Below are 17,831 nucleotides of genomic sequence, written 5' to 3'. Positions count from 1 at the left end.
AGTTACAAGATGGTTAAAAAAAAACAAAACTAAAAACCAAAGGGAAAGTTCAAGAAAAAAAATACATATGTAGATCTTTGTTTTTGCATGTCAATGTTTACAGATTTTTTTTAAACTTAAAGCTTCACATTCGAAAAAGGGTAAATTAATCTGCCTAGTTAAATGTTTATATATTTATAATGATTTACAGATAAAAAATATCACTGTTTTTCTTTCACTATGGCTACATTATAGTTGACAAATTAAATCTAAAGTAGTAAATGGCCAGGAAGAAGAGGATTCTTGAGTTGTGTTATTTATATACAGGTTTGGTGTTTTTTTGTCAATGAAATACAACTGTCTAGCCGTTTACACCAATAAGTGTCCCTCTTAGAGCATCCAAGGTTGAAGATACAAAAATTCTTTAGACATGCCTTTTAGTAAGCAGAAAATGGACTTTATGAGTCTCATATTTCAGCACACTGGACAGGAATGGGGAGTAAATGAATTGGATTCCATTTCTTTATATGCTCTAATAGGACCTTTTTGCACTTGTATAGGAAACCCATTTTCCTTCTAATTTTTAAAGACTATACAGTGATTTGTAAAAAACAAAGAGCTTAACAGGTGGTCTATTTTTTATTAGGATTATTTGTATCATATTCAAACCATTGAACAAGATCCCACATGTGTGGTTTTGTGAATTCAGAGTAATGACTGAGCTATTCGTTTAACTTTACTAATGCCCAGATCACTTAACAGACAACCTGCTCGAAGGGAGATGAGGCAACTATAGCATACTCTTCTTGCTTCGAGAGAGACATGGTTTCCTTGCACACCTGAGAATCTGTACAACAACTCGTAAACCTGTAGGTGAGCCTAGTTTCATTTCACAGCTCAAGGCTGTGCTAGATATTAACATCTCCTTATGTTTCATAATCACTGCCCCATACAAATTACTCAGTAACAGGTCACTTTTTTTTGGTTTTCCGTGCATAATTTAAAACTAAGTTATTAGAGCTTTATCTGTGACGTGGCTTTCAGCATTTCAACAATCAATAAGTTGAAGTAGCTCAACTCAAAAAGTTTAAAAGATATCTTGTGTAACACATGGGGCTACAGAACCTAATGATGCAGCAAACTGAGGATTCTTTCAGTGCCACAACAATGGTGTGAGTCAAATACCGAATTGATAATAATCAAGACTACGTAACAATGGCCACCAGACCTTAAAAAACAGGGCCATTCTTTGATAAAAATAGGATCACTGGAACAATGAAAATGTGAAAGGAGAGTAGCAAACCTTTTTCTTTAGCCCAGCCCTCTACCACAATAGTGCCCTTCTGCAAGACACACAAGCACTGCAATAAGATCATAGCGTCAGTCCCACTTTCCCCATAACTGCCTAACCAACCGCAACCCGACCCCCACTGTATCATGACATAAGGTTCTGCATCTCAATGCAACTGTAGACCTATCCTCAGCAGAAGATGCCTCTGAGTCAGGTACTCTGTACAAAATAAAAATAAAAAAAACAAACAAAAACAGTAAACAGAATGGGAGCAGCTCTCTGTAAAGGCCTCACTGTCCCCGGACTTTGCTGTGCTTAAACATACACCTACAGCAACAAGCATGACAATTATTGCATTTTCCACAACTAATGATCAATAAATTATTCAATTATTTATTAAAAAAGTTATGTGGTGAGTTGGTTCTTATTAAAAAAAAATGTCTTATGAGGTCCCTTCTACCTCAAATTTTACAGTTAACTACATTCTACTTTGTTGAGTAGTACTATTCTTCTGTAATTATTCTACATACCCAAGAGCATACACCAAGTGCCACAACCCATTTAACCAAGTAACACAAAGTACAGAGAAATCATGCAGAGAGGACTTGTAACCAGATGTGTCCAGGACACTAAGATGCAAGGCGTCAAGAAAAGAGGGCAGTTTACAGATATTAATGTAAGTATACTGCTATAATGCAATCCAAGAGGTTAGGATATCCACACTTATTCACTTGATTTAGAAACCATTGTTTTCCCACTATCAGAGCCCCAAATTTGGAAGAGCCAATCATTTACCCCAGCAAATGCTGGAATTCCCACACCATCCTGGCAGAGATGGAGACCACACACAAGCTTCCGAAGATGGATGCTTTGTCACGCCAACAAGTTTTTGCACTACATGCCTGGACTGCAAAAAAAAAGCAAGGCTTTGGTTAGGAAGTGGAGGTTATAAACAACCCTGCCCTGTATAGCATGCAGACACCAAGCCAAATAGTGTGAATGTTACAATATGTCCTAAGCCAACACTACCCACCCCATACCCAGCAGCATTCAAGACAATCGGTACTTTCCATGCTCAACAAATGTAGCATGGGTAAAAACACATCATGGAAGAATACAAAACCCAACCTTTGCCCAATGAACCATCCTGGAGCCTCTAGGCTGTGTTTTGTAAGTGATGTGAACCATGGTATTAAAATCATGCATGAGCCGGTTATAGTTTGCAGTTACAATAATTGCATTGCTATGCATTAAAGCACATTTCCATTTCCCACAATGATTAACACCTCTGACAACCAAACATTTGTTTTAGATTATATATTAGTGTGAAAAAGTTGTTAGTGCAACTAAACAAAAGCATTTCTGTTGCAGTGTGAAATTATTATAGCAATGCAAATGTGTTGTAATACATGAAATTAAGCTATTAATGTATCACAATCACTCTACCAAGACACAGGGGTAATACAAATTAAAACCTTTAAATTTGGAGTGCCCAGTAGCTTTGATTATTCTCACAGGTTACCCCTACAGTACAGTAGAATAAACCATCTTCGCTCCTGTGCAGGTGTTTCTGTACATTATCCATTCATCATGTTCGAAACAAAGGAAGTCAACCTTATTTTTCACTATTCTCTTAACACCGGCCCTTTCCTCATGCATCATGGGCAGATAGACAAGTGGGCTTCAAGCTTCCAAAAGGTCAAAGGAAATAAGCAAATAGCTGTGTGAAATATCAAGTGTCAAAATGGACATTTTAATTTTAAGCAAACTGAACAACTAAATGGAAAATTTTACTCCGCTGCTGAATTGTGCTTCATGGTCTTTAAAACAAAAAGGGAAAAAAACAGGTAGTGTTCATACTAGAACCAGAAATGTAAGATTTCTTAGTTAAGCAAAAAAAAAGCATGATTTTCAAATGATGCAAAGAAGGATCTAGGATGAAATACACTTTTTTACTTTATTTTTCAACCTGATACAGGTTACAATGTGACTTTTAAAGGGGGTCTCAAACCAACATTTGAACAAACGCATGTTATTTGAACATTCTAACACTGGTGGTCTAAATCAGGTTTCAAGATGACACTATGCATCCTTGCTCTTTCTTTGCCTTCTGAAAACCACACTGCGGTGAGTCCGAGTCAACATGTAATGTGCCAGGCTGCTCAGAGAGCCAAATTGCTATTTCCGCGGGAGGTGTGTAAGGCACACGAGGGCTGCTCCCACTCGCAGCTCACAGACACGCAGACACACTCACACACACACTCTGGTGTAGGGCTGCACTAGCCAGGGCCCCAGAGGGAGAGGGAGGGGAAGTTGACAAGGGGGCGTGATGTTTGGGGGGAGGGGGGAGATGAGGCTGGGGCCAGTGCTGCCCCCCTTCACACTGACTATGGAATGGATCATTTCTGGTTCTTGAGCTGGTTGGATAGCCAGTCCAGCCCTTCGTAGAGCCCGTCTCCACTGGTTGCGCAGGTCGCCTGGATATACCAGTTCCGCTGGCGAAGGGAGTGGAGCCCCAGCTTGTCTGTGATCTCTGCAGCGTTCATGGCATTCGGTAAGTCCTGCACACGGAGAAGCAAACAGTTAGCCAACCTTAAAATGACTCAACGTGAAGTGGATCTGGCATTGACCATGGGGGTGGCAGACTGGGTATGTGACTGGCAGCACAGGAGCAACTGGCTTAACAGGGATGGGAGCAAAGGATACTAACAAAAATTATGAAGACAATCATCAAAATATGCATTAAAAGAATGGATTTAAATCAGCTGTCATCATTCAGTGGTTTAGAAAATATTTATGACTCACTGTGTGCTGCTGTATCACCATAGACCCTCCTTTAAACAAGCTGTGATAATGCACGATAATCACGATACACAAGCATATTATAACAATATGACTGAACGTAAAATAAAGGCAAATTAGCAGTTAGATGTCACGTCTCTCATTAATGGGGGTGTCAGCTTTTCAAGTTTTCCCATCATCTTAGTGCATCTGATGAGTAAGATGGGATTTTTCTTCTGTCCTTCACGTGGACGAGTTCTGACTACAGATGTCACTTTTTGGATTATCACACATCTGAGCTTGGTCATGCCTACCTTTCATTTTTGTTTTACAGATCACAGGCAAGACTGCGAGTGGCTGATATTAAGAGAAGGCAGCGAAAGGTGGGGGGGTGGGGTGGGAGAGATGGTGGGGGCTCACCTGCTTGTTTGCAAAAACGAGTAACACGGCATCCCGCAGCTCGTCTTCCGCCAACATCCTTGTGAGTTCCTCCCGCGCCTCATTCACTCGCTCCCTGTCATTGCTGTCCACCACAAAGATCAGCCCTGCAATCAGAGGGCAACAGAGCCGGTGACACACTGGCAGGTTCAACTGACGAGACGGCTGCTCTCGTGACCAGAAAGCAGACCTCTGCAAGCGCCCCTCCTACAAATCTGAGCTTATGTTTCTGCACAATGAGAGATAAGGCCACAGGGAAGGGGCTGGACCTCTCACCTTGGCCAAGAGCTTACGGTTTTGAAAAAAGAAAAACTGGCAATAAAAAGCACTGGAGTGCTAAACACAGCCTAAATGCAAGTAACTAAAAGCTATTTTCCAGAAAAAATCATATGTACAAGTTATTACAAGAAACATGTATTACTTGTTTCAGTATTTAAAATGTTTCTGGGGCTTCTTGCGTGGCTCATCCAGTAAAGGTGCTCTCCCAGATGCAGACTCAGGTTATGACCAAGGGTTCGAGCCTGGGCCATTTCTCTTGCCAACAGGGATTCCCCAAGTAACAATGCATAACTGGCTGAGGCTGCTGAATACTAAGTGGTACTCGTCAACCAGGGCTGTCTCAGAGAACCTGCGACCTCGTTGTGCAGGGCTGTGGTGCCCAAGACATGCTAAAAGATTAATGGCTCTCACCTGTGTGCATGCGTTAGCACAGACATAAAATACTAAACTGGCCAAAAAACATACAAAAACTGGGTGGCGATAACAAAATACTTAGTTCTAATTTTGAAAATCTGTCCAGGATAACCCCGGGGACACTCACCTTGTGTGTTCTGGAAGTAGTGACGCCACAAAGGTCGGATTTTATCTTGACCACCTACATCCCACACTGTGAAGCTGATGTTTTTGTATTCTACTGTTTCTACATTAAAACCTGCAAGGGAAGATGGAAATGCAACACTGTAGTAACATTTGTAAACTGTGGTCACCTGGGATTCACCATGAATCTACCTGGGTTTCTATATATTGATCTGACACACAGTCCACATTGTTAGAACACATACTGTTGGGTGTGGACTACTAACCTCCTCCATGCACATGATGCCCTTTACTTTCGCTAAGTTTCACAATAAATGCACTATCAGCTTAATCTCGGGCTGAGGTTCCTGATGCAGCACTAAGAAATGGCAGAAAAGGACCATTTTTACGTTACGAAATGAAAAGCTAAATGAAAACATAACATACTAAAACCTATACACAAAAACAGCTCAAAACGATGAAAGCAGCTAACCAGGCTGTGACTAAAAGTTAGGTACAGAGGTAGGAACTATAAAGGGACTCACCAATTGTTGGGATGGTGGTCACAATCTCGCCCAGTTTGAGTTTGTACAGGATGGTGGTCTTGCCTGCTGCATCTAGCCCCACCATCAGGATCCTCATCTCCTTCTTCCCAAACAAGCCTTTGAACAGGTTCGCAAAAACATTCCCCATTGTTCTGTACCTTAATACACAACCTGAAAGCAAGTGAGACAACAAAGAAGCTAGTTAACCTTAGATACTGATGCATGTAGTTCATGTCTTGTATATAAACACAATGGCATGCATGATAGTTATCATCATACATAGCCATGTCTTAAAGGAAAAGTAATGTAGAAAAAGATAATTCATTGATATAATATATAGCTGTGAACACTGACCGAAAACATTTGAATTCTGATAGTTCAGTAGTGATAACTGTGCTCAAGACCTTTAAAACTAAGAAATGAGAAGTAGAGACCACGTTCAGTTTTTCTATGCATCTTCGTGAAGAAAACTTTACACCATCTCTGAGCAGTTATCAAAAAGCCTTAAACATTTGCTGAGACAGCAGTTCCCAAGTAATTTTGTTAGGGATCTTTTAGCTCTTATCAAGATATTGCTCTGCAGTATCAATTTTAAAAACACCAGTCAGAAAGATAAAAGATGGCAAAAAGAAACTACAGACAAAATATAGTAAATGTTTAAATTAAAAAGACCACGAAATCCACAAGTCTGTAGTGGATTATAACTTAAAACAAAGATACATTCATTGTTTGCTCTCCAGACCCAACACAATGACTTCTTTAAGTCTCAGTGCATAGCAGTCTTTATACAGAGCTGCTTTGACAAAGAAAACGTCTGAACCAGCTTTTCTATAAATCACTAAACTAATAACTCAGCACTGTATCATCCCCACAGCAGGCTTTTCTTCCCAACTAACAAGGCTGCACCATCCAGTGGTCATTATACCAACACAGGACCTGTTTCCATAGGACTTGACACTAAAGAGGTATATTGCAAACAGACCAAAGAACCCTTTAGCACTGATCTCCACGCATGCATTAAACATCTTCAGCCAGAAGCTTTTCAGACAGTCCATTCTTAGTATAACGATAAGACACTTGGACTTCATGAATGAACCTCCAACAAGTTATAATACAAAAAAAAATTATATTTTTAATATTTCATTTATCCTACAACAGGATCTCAGGTTAACAAAATCCAAGAAACCACAAAATATAACTCAGGAGTTCACAGGCGCAACAGGGTAATGGGTTTCTTTTGCAATAGTGCTGAGGACAGGTGAGCCAAACATTAGATGTTACTAGGCATCTGCTATGGATTGTTAAAGTACAGGCCATCTGAAAGAGAAAGAAGATCCTGCACTTTGGAAGAACAGCCAAGAACAGAAATGCGACAGGTAACACTACCCCTGTAAAGGGATACAATGCTGTGAATTAATCAGGAGCCAAATGAAAAGAGACAGTTCCTGAGTGTCCTTACAAACTCAGACAGGGATGTAAGACTGCAGATTTAATTAGAAATGTTCTCCCCCATCAGTGTTCCATTGTAGACATAAACCTGGATAAATCTTCTGTAATTTTCAGTCTTAGTAAGCACAGAAACATTTCTGCTCTGTCACAGTTGTATCAGATGATCTATCCCCTAAGAGACTGCATCAGACCACAGACACACTGAACATAAGTGAAATTGGAACATTTAACAAATCCTTTTAATAAAGAAAATATTATCTCTGCCAACCCCCCCCCCTCCCCATTAAGCTGAACAAATGTTTGCTGAAAGTCATCTTAAAAAGCAGTTATTCATTCACAAAGAAACACCATGCACCATGGATTGGACACACCCTAGATGGTACTAACATACACTTCCTAGTGTTGACATTGGTGAGGCAATCCTGGAAATCAGTTAATGTTTAAAACAGATTCAAGTGATGGAAAATTTCACAACAGAAAAATCATACCCACTAAATGTCTTTAAATGTACCCTATGGGGGCTCACAATTAAGATTATTTAAATAGTGTCAATTCACTATATAATTATAATTAATAATTCACTAATTATACATTACTACAAACTCCTTCCGGCAAGATGGTCTGTAACACTGTAGTGGACAAAAGCCACCATTTTAATGTGTTTTTTAGTAAGATAATTTGTTACTTGTTAATTAAAAATGTTACTTTGACAGTTTTGGGGGGCATTCCTATCTCTACTTAATGTGTGGCATCCAAATAACTTTCCAAACGTTGGATCATTACAGTGGGTTAAATTCATAGGTACAAACATAAACAAGAAAATGGAAGCACTAATAAACTTGCACAGTACTGTAGATCAGATAATGTGGAAACCTTTTAAAGACTTCAAAACAGACTATAAACAAGACTAGGCCAATGAGCTTGTGAACAGAATACACAGCATGTTTTCTCACAGATGCGTGATAACTGGAAAAAAAACAGTGGAGGAATCTTATATAACCATATAGCAGGCCTATGTGAAAAAACACAACAACAGCCAGACAGATTACACCGTTCAAATTCCTAGCATTACAACCTGAATCCGCAAGATTAGAAGCATATTTTTTTTAATTGGGTTTTTAAAAAGATGCAATATTTATTTCACCTTTATCGTTCAACACACACAGGTGTTAAGAAATGGCAATTCTGAAGACCCAACTATTTTTGTACAGGTCACAACAGCAAAATCACAATAGAAATTACAGAATTTATAAAACTATAAACCCATTAGCTGTTTAGTCATAAATACCTCTGTCGGCTTCTACACGTGTACACAAGCAACTGAGTCATCTACATCTGATGTAACTTTGAACTTTGCAATGATCCAGGCACAAGCACCTGGCTATTTCTTCCAGAAACATAGCAGGTAATACTCAGCATCATGTTACATAATTTAGGGCAATAACAATGGTACTTTCAATAAATATTCAAGGACTTCCTATAAATTTAGAACTCAGAAGGGGGAAATCTACAACAACATAATACAAATCCCACAACAAGAAACCCTTTCCTTCATTTATCAATCCTATTCAACCTAATTTTGAAACCACTGCATTTCTACATCTGAAAAAATCATGCTCATTGTGCCAGTAATGTAATGTCTCTAGGCTCAACAGCAGCAGATAAAGCCTGCTGAGTAACTTCTACATGTATGGCTTGTAATATATAATATACAACATACTATTTTAAAATTCACAATGCTGATCAAATGAAAACACTCTTTACTAAACACAAAGGATTTCCAGGTAAGGGATAAGTGTGCGGTTCTTGCTGTAAACTATTAACCTACAATAGGAAAACCCAGCTGTTACAAGTTTCTCAAACTAAGCAACCCATCAAGACTCAAGACTTTTGAACAATTCCTCATCTGACTCCAGTTAATTCTATATTATCCATTTAAAACCACGAATTAGTAGCAATCTAATTCATATTGTTTGCAAAGGTAATATGTAGCTTGGTTCCAATAGGACAGTAAGCATTTTATCACTAACCTCTCCATACAGAAATGGAAAACTATGATATTTACCAAATTTATAAGCACGTGAAAATTTAAATGCATGGACAGAACAAACAATTACGACAATGCCCCACTGCTGTAAAACACGCCTAATGTGTGACACCACCTAATCAAACACCCTGAACAGCACAACATTAATCTTGATTTTAAAAGAAAAATGAACAGACCAGTAGTGACTCTGGCAAGAACACAGAAAGATGCACTAGGAGTATGTAATAAGGATTAATTTGTGTCAACAAAACACTCTTGACAAGCACTGCAGCAAACACAGGCTAGGGAGGAAGTTGTGGGAGCAGAAGTCATTATTTTTCTCCTTCCAATGAAATGATTACACTGCAGTAAATTCAATTCAGTGTCCAGGGGAGCAGTAAACCAAGTGCCAAATTATTACTGTCCATCTGCAGAGCTTCTACAAGACTGCTTTGGGACTTACAACGTTCCAAGCAGCTCAGAGGCATTACAAAAGTTCTACTGAGGCTTTACTGTACAGCTCATTAATTAATAAGGCTCTCACAAATTAATTATTGACAGAGTGCAGACTCCTGTGCCCTTGAGTAGCAGCTCTGCCTCCCTCACACTCGGGACTGGGGGCTTGGAGCTGTCTTTAATGCTGTCTGTCCTGTATTCACACAAACATGGAGGTGACTAACAAAACTGTGCATCCAACATGCAATGCAAGCCTCCTATAGGATCGAAACATAAAAGCCTTCATATGCCCTTTCTATCCGCCACAGACTTCTGTGTTCCCAAACAGAAACTTCACTAACCAGTGCTTATCTTTTTCCTTTTCAAACAAATGCTGGTACATTTGAAAAGATGTGCCAAAGTAATCTGATGATAACAAAAGTCTAACTTACTAATCATCAAATCTACAGCCAATCTAATACAAACTCATCAAACAACGCAAAAGACAACAGTACAACAAACTCTCCACACACTGTACAATAAAAAACCTGTCAGTAAAAATTTAACTTGAACCACACTAATACGACAGAAAAAAACACCCAGTTAATTTTTTTTAAATAGTAAACCTTACAAAAACAAAGCATAGAAAAACTATAAATGCTAACAAAATATTTATCACATTAGCAGTGAGAATCCTGATTACCACTTTACTAGGTCAGAAACACGTGGATAGCACGCTTAGAAAAAAAGGTGTTCCAGATTAAAAAACAATAAACTAATGAGGCATTCTCCACCAACTGCAGAGTTTTAGTGTCTTGCATACAAATGTAAATATACACAAAAGGGGGGGAAGGTGTTTTTAATATTCAGCATTGTAGCTCCAGGACATGTAAGCAACACTAGAAAGCACCCCATCTTATACAAGCTAAGTCCAGTTAAAATGCAATTCCTTATCCTGCAGGTAGGGGAGATCAACAACCAAAAATACACAAGGTGTTTTTTAAAACTGAACCACAATATGGATGGCAAGAGCAACATACACAACAGAATACTATTAATTGTGGAATTTTAGGATTTTGAAAAGCAAACAATATGCAGTATAGAAATAACATACTTTAGCCTCAATAAGAAACTGCCTGCATTGGGAGGAGTACTGTCACTGTTGTCCAAAGACCACTGACACAGGAACAGGCTTTGACGATGAAAACAGATCTACAAGAGATCCAAGCCTTTCTCTCTTGGCTAAGCTCACTGAAAGGTGGTATGAACAAGCAGGACTTTCAGAAGATAAAACAGAGTTATACCCTCAGTAAAAGTATTTTAATTTCCAATGCTGAAAAAAGAAAAGCTAAATTATTAAGGGTCTGGAAAAAAACAAACAGCTATTGTAAGGTAAAAGTCAATGTTGTCATGAATAAATTTTGCAATAGTAACTAATCAAAAACTTAATTTTACAATACACTAATCCATGTCAGTCACCCTCCTAAGTAACTAACTCTCTCTTGTGCTAGAAGTGTTAATACTGTATTCCTACAACCCCTCCTTGGATGTGACTAATACACTGAACACATCCTGTAACAAAAGAGACTTAAGCGATTTGAATGTGAATAGGACAGTAAACAGAAGGCAAAAATGGCAGGAGCATATCATATGATAAACCTCCCTGAAGCACAAACTGGACACTATCCATTCATGTACAAATAAGCAGCTAGACTGGTCTGTGATGAAAATGCAGGAAACAACTTCCAGCTTCCCCAATGACTAACAAGGGTTACATGTAGAGATGAAACTAGAAGCTCCAAATAAATTATCTGCACAACTCCATTTCAACATCTCTTGACGTTTCATTTGGATGTGGAATATCAGGCTTTTGAAACCAGGAAAAAACAAAGTAAGAAAAGTATAAAGGTATCGGTCCACCGTATTTTCTATTTGCTTAAATTGAAACATGACCCTGAAGTCAAGAACACATATGAGATCTAAAGTAAAAGCTCAAATATGATAAGACAGGGTGACAACAGGGACCTGGCAAAGCATTTAAGTGTTATGAAGGTGACCAAACAGATTGAATGTAGACAGTTCTCAAAAGGCTAAATTCATGAACACCGTGCTCATCAGAAAATACCTGTCACCCCCATTAAGAATATTTAGACAGAAAAACGTACTACAGTGCCAAAGGCGTTCACTTCATGGAGCTGAAAAACAACATAAGGAAGATAACAGCTCAAGTATCAACCTGAAATACCTTTAAACTAATGCTACACGTTTTAATCCACTTTTTAAAACACAAAAACTAGGAGCTGGGAAAGCAAGAAAAACAACTTTCTGGAAACCAAAATATCAGACAAGTAGTACAAGTAGCGGAGTACTTTCCACCAACGGTTAAAAATCACCCACATCTAATGCACAACCCGACAGCAGGCTTTCCACAAAACCCAGTTCAAGATCCTCAAGACAGTACGCATTATTTTCACATCGCCGTGTTAACAGAAACACTAGGCCCGCGAATCAGATTTCGACGAGATAAGAAAGGCCAGCGTTGTGCCGCTGTGCGTTTTCAAAGCAGCATTTTAAACGGATCGCCCTGCGCCCCCAAAGCCACGTTTAATAAGGCTCCTGCGCAAGATGATTGAATATCCCCAAGCACCAAACATGCCGACATCGACAGACTTTACACCGGGAACTAGGTTAGAGAAGTAGGTGCGTTTTCCCGTCGGGAACAGCTGGAGTCGAGGATCGCTCCAGCGCCGGGCCTCAAAAGCCCGAACTCGGGAATGTAAACTATCTGGCAGGGGAGGGTGACTCACGCAAGTTCGGGTCTTCCTCTTATATACACCCCCCTCCCACCAAGAAAAAAACAACACACCGTTGTTTCGTAGGAAAACCACAAAGTATACTGTCCGTAAAGGTCGGGGGAAAAAAACGGGGACAACTCCTTATATTCTGAAGATACGCAGCGCTGTCGCTGGTTCTGAAACACACAGGAGGACAAAAAAAGGTTTTTTTGCGACTGAAGAAAGCAACATCGAAGAACAAACTTTAAAGCAATTGACTTCCGCAGGAAATTATGTTAGGTCTATAAGAAAAACAGAACTAACAGTACTGCAGGGATCCTTCGACAGTAAAATGCAATACCGCTGTAGCAGCCCGCGTCTACTGCGGCACTCCTCCACGACTGCCCTTTTCCCCCACCCTTTTGAACCGGATAACGACGGGCCGTTTCACCCAGGACGGCGTACAAGTGTTTGACGAGCTCAACGGGCAGACAGAACTGAAGGGATGTGCCGACATTTACCTCAGAACTGCGGCTTCTCGATCTTTCTCTACACGCTCCGCTTCTCCGCCGACAACAAAATGGCGTCGCCTACAGGAGGAAAGACAGCCGCGTCATGAAACCTGCCCCTCCCGGGAACTGCGACCAATAGGCGCGGCCGAATTGCCCCCGAAGTCCCGCCTACATGCGGTCTTAGCCAATCGCCAGGCCTCTTGGAGCTGTAGGCGGGCGGTGGAGGGGGATAGCTCGCGGTTTGCCTACAAAATGAAAGACGAGTCAGATTTTCAGAGGGCCGCCGTGTCTCCGCCCTCTGCTACGGCTGGGTTGATCCGTGTTAATTGTGGGTTAGCCTGCAGGCACACACCGGTACGGTACAGGATTCACGTAAAGGGTGCTGGGACAGTATGCAAGCGGATTAAAGAAAGAAACACATTTTACACAGCGTCTAAGACTCTATGATTTAAGAAAGATGCAAAATGTGAAAACGAGTCCATAAATCGACAAAGGAATGGCTTTCTGTAATATTAATGATTACAGGTCGCGCCGGAACTGTGTAAAGCATTACTTAGTGGATGACCAGAAGCAAAAGCAACATTTGGTAAACCAAATTTGCTGATGAATGAATAATGAATTTACTTATAAGTTAACTACACTTGACTGACCCCCTCGGAGTTTTATTTACTAAAGGAGTTATTAAAGTGGCATGTAAGACGAATCTTGATATAAATTTTGCTGAAATCATGTTACCACTCCAGTGATTTCAAACGCTAAAATACACCGGATAGCACAGAACACTGTCACACAGAAAATGAGTAACGTAACCAAGCTACACCGGTTGTGACGCATAACACAATGGTGACTTCATTTTACGTCACTGGGTGGGGCTTTATTTCTCAACCAATAGAGTCAGACGTTCGATAACAGACAGCCCATGCGTCCTATCAGAAATCAACGTAGGGGCGGGGACCGTAGGAACACCGTATATAATGTAAAGTACATGCAGCGTGCTAAAGTTAGCATTTGGGTGTGTTGGTCGGGGTGCAGTAGGAACAGACGCGTGTGATAGAGGCGTGTTTCGTAATCACGGGTTGGGCGTTTTTAGGGAGTTTAATAAGGGATGTATTTTCGATTTTTTTATTTTTTTATTGTTTTTTTTTTGCCCTCACGTTTCTATGAGTTTTAAATGGCTCTTAACAGTGTGAAACCCGAGAGTGATAGCTATAAAACCATAGCTAGTTAGCTTGATTTCCTTTTTGTTTTACAATTACAGTTCCCTTTTTGGGAATTCCTCATAAATTTGTATTAAAAAACTATTCGTGATTTTATCTTAAGACTTGATGTCACTATACACACACCAACACAAGGAAGGCAAAAAAACAGGGAAGGGATTTAATATTTTTAAATAAACCTCTCCTATACCTATTGTCCTATAAAACATTTTGTTTTTCAGAGACTGACACAAAAACACATGTTCCCTTTCACAAATATTATGTTTATAATATCATACCATACTGTATGTTTATGTCTTGTATTTTCTTTAGTTATATCCTGCTCAACGACTACAGATGTAAATGAGCTTTTTAGGAGGTGCAACTCGAGAGCTGAGCACTCTCCCTGTTCAACACACTGAGATCATGAGACAAAACCAACATCTCTAACTCCTCCTTTCCCTCAGCATGTAACTACAGCCACATTGTCATCTATTAGGAGTACAAAATGCACCAAAGACCATATATGTGCAAAAGGACTTTGTTTATAACGATAAAAGTCAGACACGCGGTGTTGAAAAAGCTACCAGAAAGCAGTGGCTTTGTCTGTTAGCAAGACTGGAAGTAACAAATGTAATATTCTCAATGATAAATATTTAAAAAATCCCCAGGCCAGGAATTTAACCCAGGGCCTCAGCGCTGTGAGGCAGCACTGGCAACAACCACTGTGCCACCATGCTGCCTTATTTGTAACATGATAACCAAAATATTCTGAATGAGGTCTTACTTGTGTATGGCGCAGTTTTAGTATAACATCCCATGATTTAAATCCTGCACTTTTAACTCTACAGCCTAACTTTGGTTGTTTTTTTGTTGAGAGTTAGGCCACCTCTTGTGAGCAGAACCCATGGGAGTACTCAGCACACCATTCCCCACAAACCAGGAAAGAGCTCAGGACGCCCATGGTGGGGAAACAGAGTACAGAGTGGAGGGTCTTTAAGTGGCTCTTGTCCTTGACAGGTGACACAGTGTCAATATGACACTCAGGCCTTCGTCAAGTAAGGCGTCAGAACACCGCAAACAGATTTTACCATCCACATCCTGTTTCCCCCTGGGGTAAAATCAGATTACAAGAGAGAACTAATTGTATGAAGTAATTATTAGCCTTTCCAGAATCACTGCTGCCAAAGGCGATCGGTAATTAAAGTATTTACACCGCTCAGCTGATTAATGTACTGTAGTCCTGGGAATGCGGAATTGACCAGGAGGTCTGAGAGCCCTCTTTGTTTGACTGGTGGTCTAGTTGTGTCCACTAGGTGGAGCCCTGACCCTCCGCAGGCTGTGTTGATGAATCGCTGCCGGAAAAAGCACCGAGTGGTCGCGAGTGCGTTGGCGTGGGAGGTGTGAAAATGTAGGTCTGAAAATAAATGATTAGGTGCTGGATTAAAAACCTTTACTGTTTCTGTTTCTCTTGGCTGGAATTGGGGAACACGTCTCTTGCAATTTGTAATTCTGTCTTTTCAGGGATTGATTGCTCATGAAGTGGAAACCGCTCATTCATGTAGTAAATAAGTGTTCACATTTACCGGATCTCAGGGGTGGCCAGTTCCAGGCATATAGCCATTCCAATTTCTACCTGCTCAACAAAAAAAAAACCCAAAATATCCCATTTAATTATGAATCAATTTAAGATACAAACAGGATTACTTTCCATGTGTTTTGTTCTATTGCAGAATTTGTTCTTTTTTTCATCTCCTCTAATAGAACCTATTTAACATCCCAAAATGATTGTTAAATGGTTTCTACGCCTGGGCTCTTGTCGTCTCATTTGTCATCCCCCCCCTACCCTGATCAGTGGGAATACAGATGGACCAATCAATCAGGAATCCATCATAATCCATCAATCAGATCGTCCGGCAGTGACCAGCTCCTCTTCTCAAAGTCTCCTGGACAAATTGTCTTCCTCTGTCTTGACCAGCAGGGACATTAAAAGAGGGCGGATTGCAGACAGTGTTGGAAAAAACTGCTCTAATTCCATAAGGAATGGAGAAGTCCCTCTCGCTCAGTTGATAGGGACGAAGGAGAAGGTTATAGTCAGAAGTCCATCGGACCCCTCAAGCTTGCTGTGTTGCTAGTAGCCAGATCTCTTGCAGACACATGTTGAGAGCAGCCAGGGTTCCAGCTGTGACAAGGTGGCTGGCTGGCTTGTCGCAGACTCCCACAACCTTTTGTGTAGCAAAGCCCCTGCAGTTCCCACTTCTGAATCCAGGTTCAGTCTAATCCAGTCCACGGAGATCTGAGGCGTGGAGGTGGCCTGTCTACTCCAGCAACAGGGGCTCGGGATCAAGGTTTTCCCCTTTTTTTCCCTTTAATGCAGGGGCAGCAAACTCTACTCCTGAAGTGCCCTAGTGCCTCCTGGCCTTAAACCAGCCAAGATCTCAGCTACGTAATGGGTCTGAGTAAGCAGTAATCTCACTGAGTGGTCCAATCGACTTGCTGCAGGCTGGAGCCAGAATGTTCTGTCAACAGCTATCTTTCAAGCTGTCCACTATAAAAAGCTGGATTTAGTCGTTGAGTGCTAACCAGAAGGCACTGCAGGCCTCAGCAATGGGAGGAACCCAGGCAGATTCTCTGCAGCTGCTGAGCTCCTTTGCTTCGGTCAAGTCCAACTCATAGTTCAGGAACTGTTTGTCTGGGAGGAGGGTCTTACTGTTCGGAGCCGCTGTCTCGCTTAATCAGAGATCCTAATCCCGAGCAGGATAAACTGGAGGCGTAGCCTCTGACGACATGGGAGCCTCAGCGCCACCAGACCACGCAGAGACAAAACTGCGGCAGTGCGCGTGAGGAGAGACGAGCGACTTGAGCTCATTACGAACAGGAAAATGGAGGGGGTGGGGCAGTTGTGTCGTTCATGCCGTTTAAAAAATTCTCTCACACGTGAATTGAAACCCATTTCCCCACTGGCTATAAATACTCTGCCACAGCTGGGGCACAGGGCGCAATGTGGACGTAACGTCCTGGTCTCACTGCGCCTCATTCCCATGTCGTTCATCAGCTCACAGCTTCCCCCCAAAAAAACACCATTCCTGAATGAGTGGGAAAGCTCATCCACCTGCAGGATCTGCCCACTGCATGACCATACAGGAGTGTGTGCCTTTGTCTCTTTAAACCATTAGCAGCTTAAAGCAGCAGGGAGGGGTTCAAGGGTCCAGTTGAACTGTAATTGGATCCAACACTGCTGCAAACTCAACAGTGTTCAGCTGTAAACTGCTTGAGGATACAGACCCTGATGTCGTCATCACCCCCAGGAGACCAGGGCTGGGACCCTCTGCTCTGCTTCTTTATTATCGTTAGCACATTCATTGCCATCAACGCTGACGGCAATGGGGTAGCATGTCAAACCAGTCAGCACAGCAGAATAAAAAATCAATAAATTTCTAAATAAAAAGGCTTGAGGGCCAGCCCAGCTAGCTGCATCATAATCAGTTGATCATTATTGATTAACATGACTACATAATAATAATAATAATTGCTTACACTTATTATATAGCACTTTTCTGGACACTCCACTCAAAGCGCTTTACAGGTAATGGGGATCCCCTCCACCACC

The 17,831-nt window shown here is 41.0% G+C and overlaps 1 protein-coding gene across 2 annotated transcripts; it reads right to left on the bottom strand.

The window, feature by feature from the left end:
* Window positions 1-3,208: 3,208 nt before the first annotated feature.
* Window positions 3,209-13,256, bottom strand: arf2a (ADP-ribosylation factor 2a). 2 transcript variants are annotated; one of them, XM_069185796.1, is made up of 6 exons: window positions 13,035-13,256; window positions 12,606-12,710; window positions 5,830-6,000; window positions 5,310-5,420; window positions 4,472-4,596; window positions 3,209-3,831 (listed from the first exon to the last, which is right to left on the bottom strand). In XM_069185796.1, the coding sequence occupies exons 3-6, from the start codon at window positions 5,975-5,977 to the stop codon at window positions 3,670-3,672; spliced, it is 546 nt and encodes a 181-aa protein (XP_069041897.1). In that variant the 5' UTR covers window positions 5,978-6,000; window positions 12,606-12,710; window positions 13,035-13,256; the 3' UTR covers window positions 3,209-3,669. The 2 variants fall into 2 exon arrangements, with proteins under 2 accessions (XP_069041897.1, XP_006638193.1); XM_006638130.3 differs by lacking the exon at window positions 12,606-12,710 and having other exon boundaries at window positions 13,035-13,249.
* Between the last annotated feature and the right edge of the window lie 4,575 nt (window positions 13,257-17,831).

This window comes from Lepisosteus oculatus, chromosome 28 (genome assembly GCF_040954835.1).
Source record: "Lepisosteus oculatus isolate fLepOcu1 chromosome 28, fLepOcu1.hap2, whole genome shotgun sequence".
Classification (NCBI taxonomy): domain Eukaryota; kingdom Metazoa; phylum Chordata; class Actinopteri; order Semionotiformes; family Lepisosteidae; genus Lepisosteus; species Lepisosteus oculatus.
The sequence above is the reverse complement of the archived record's forward strand: the minus strand, read 5'-3'. Positions and strand labels throughout refer to the sequence as shown.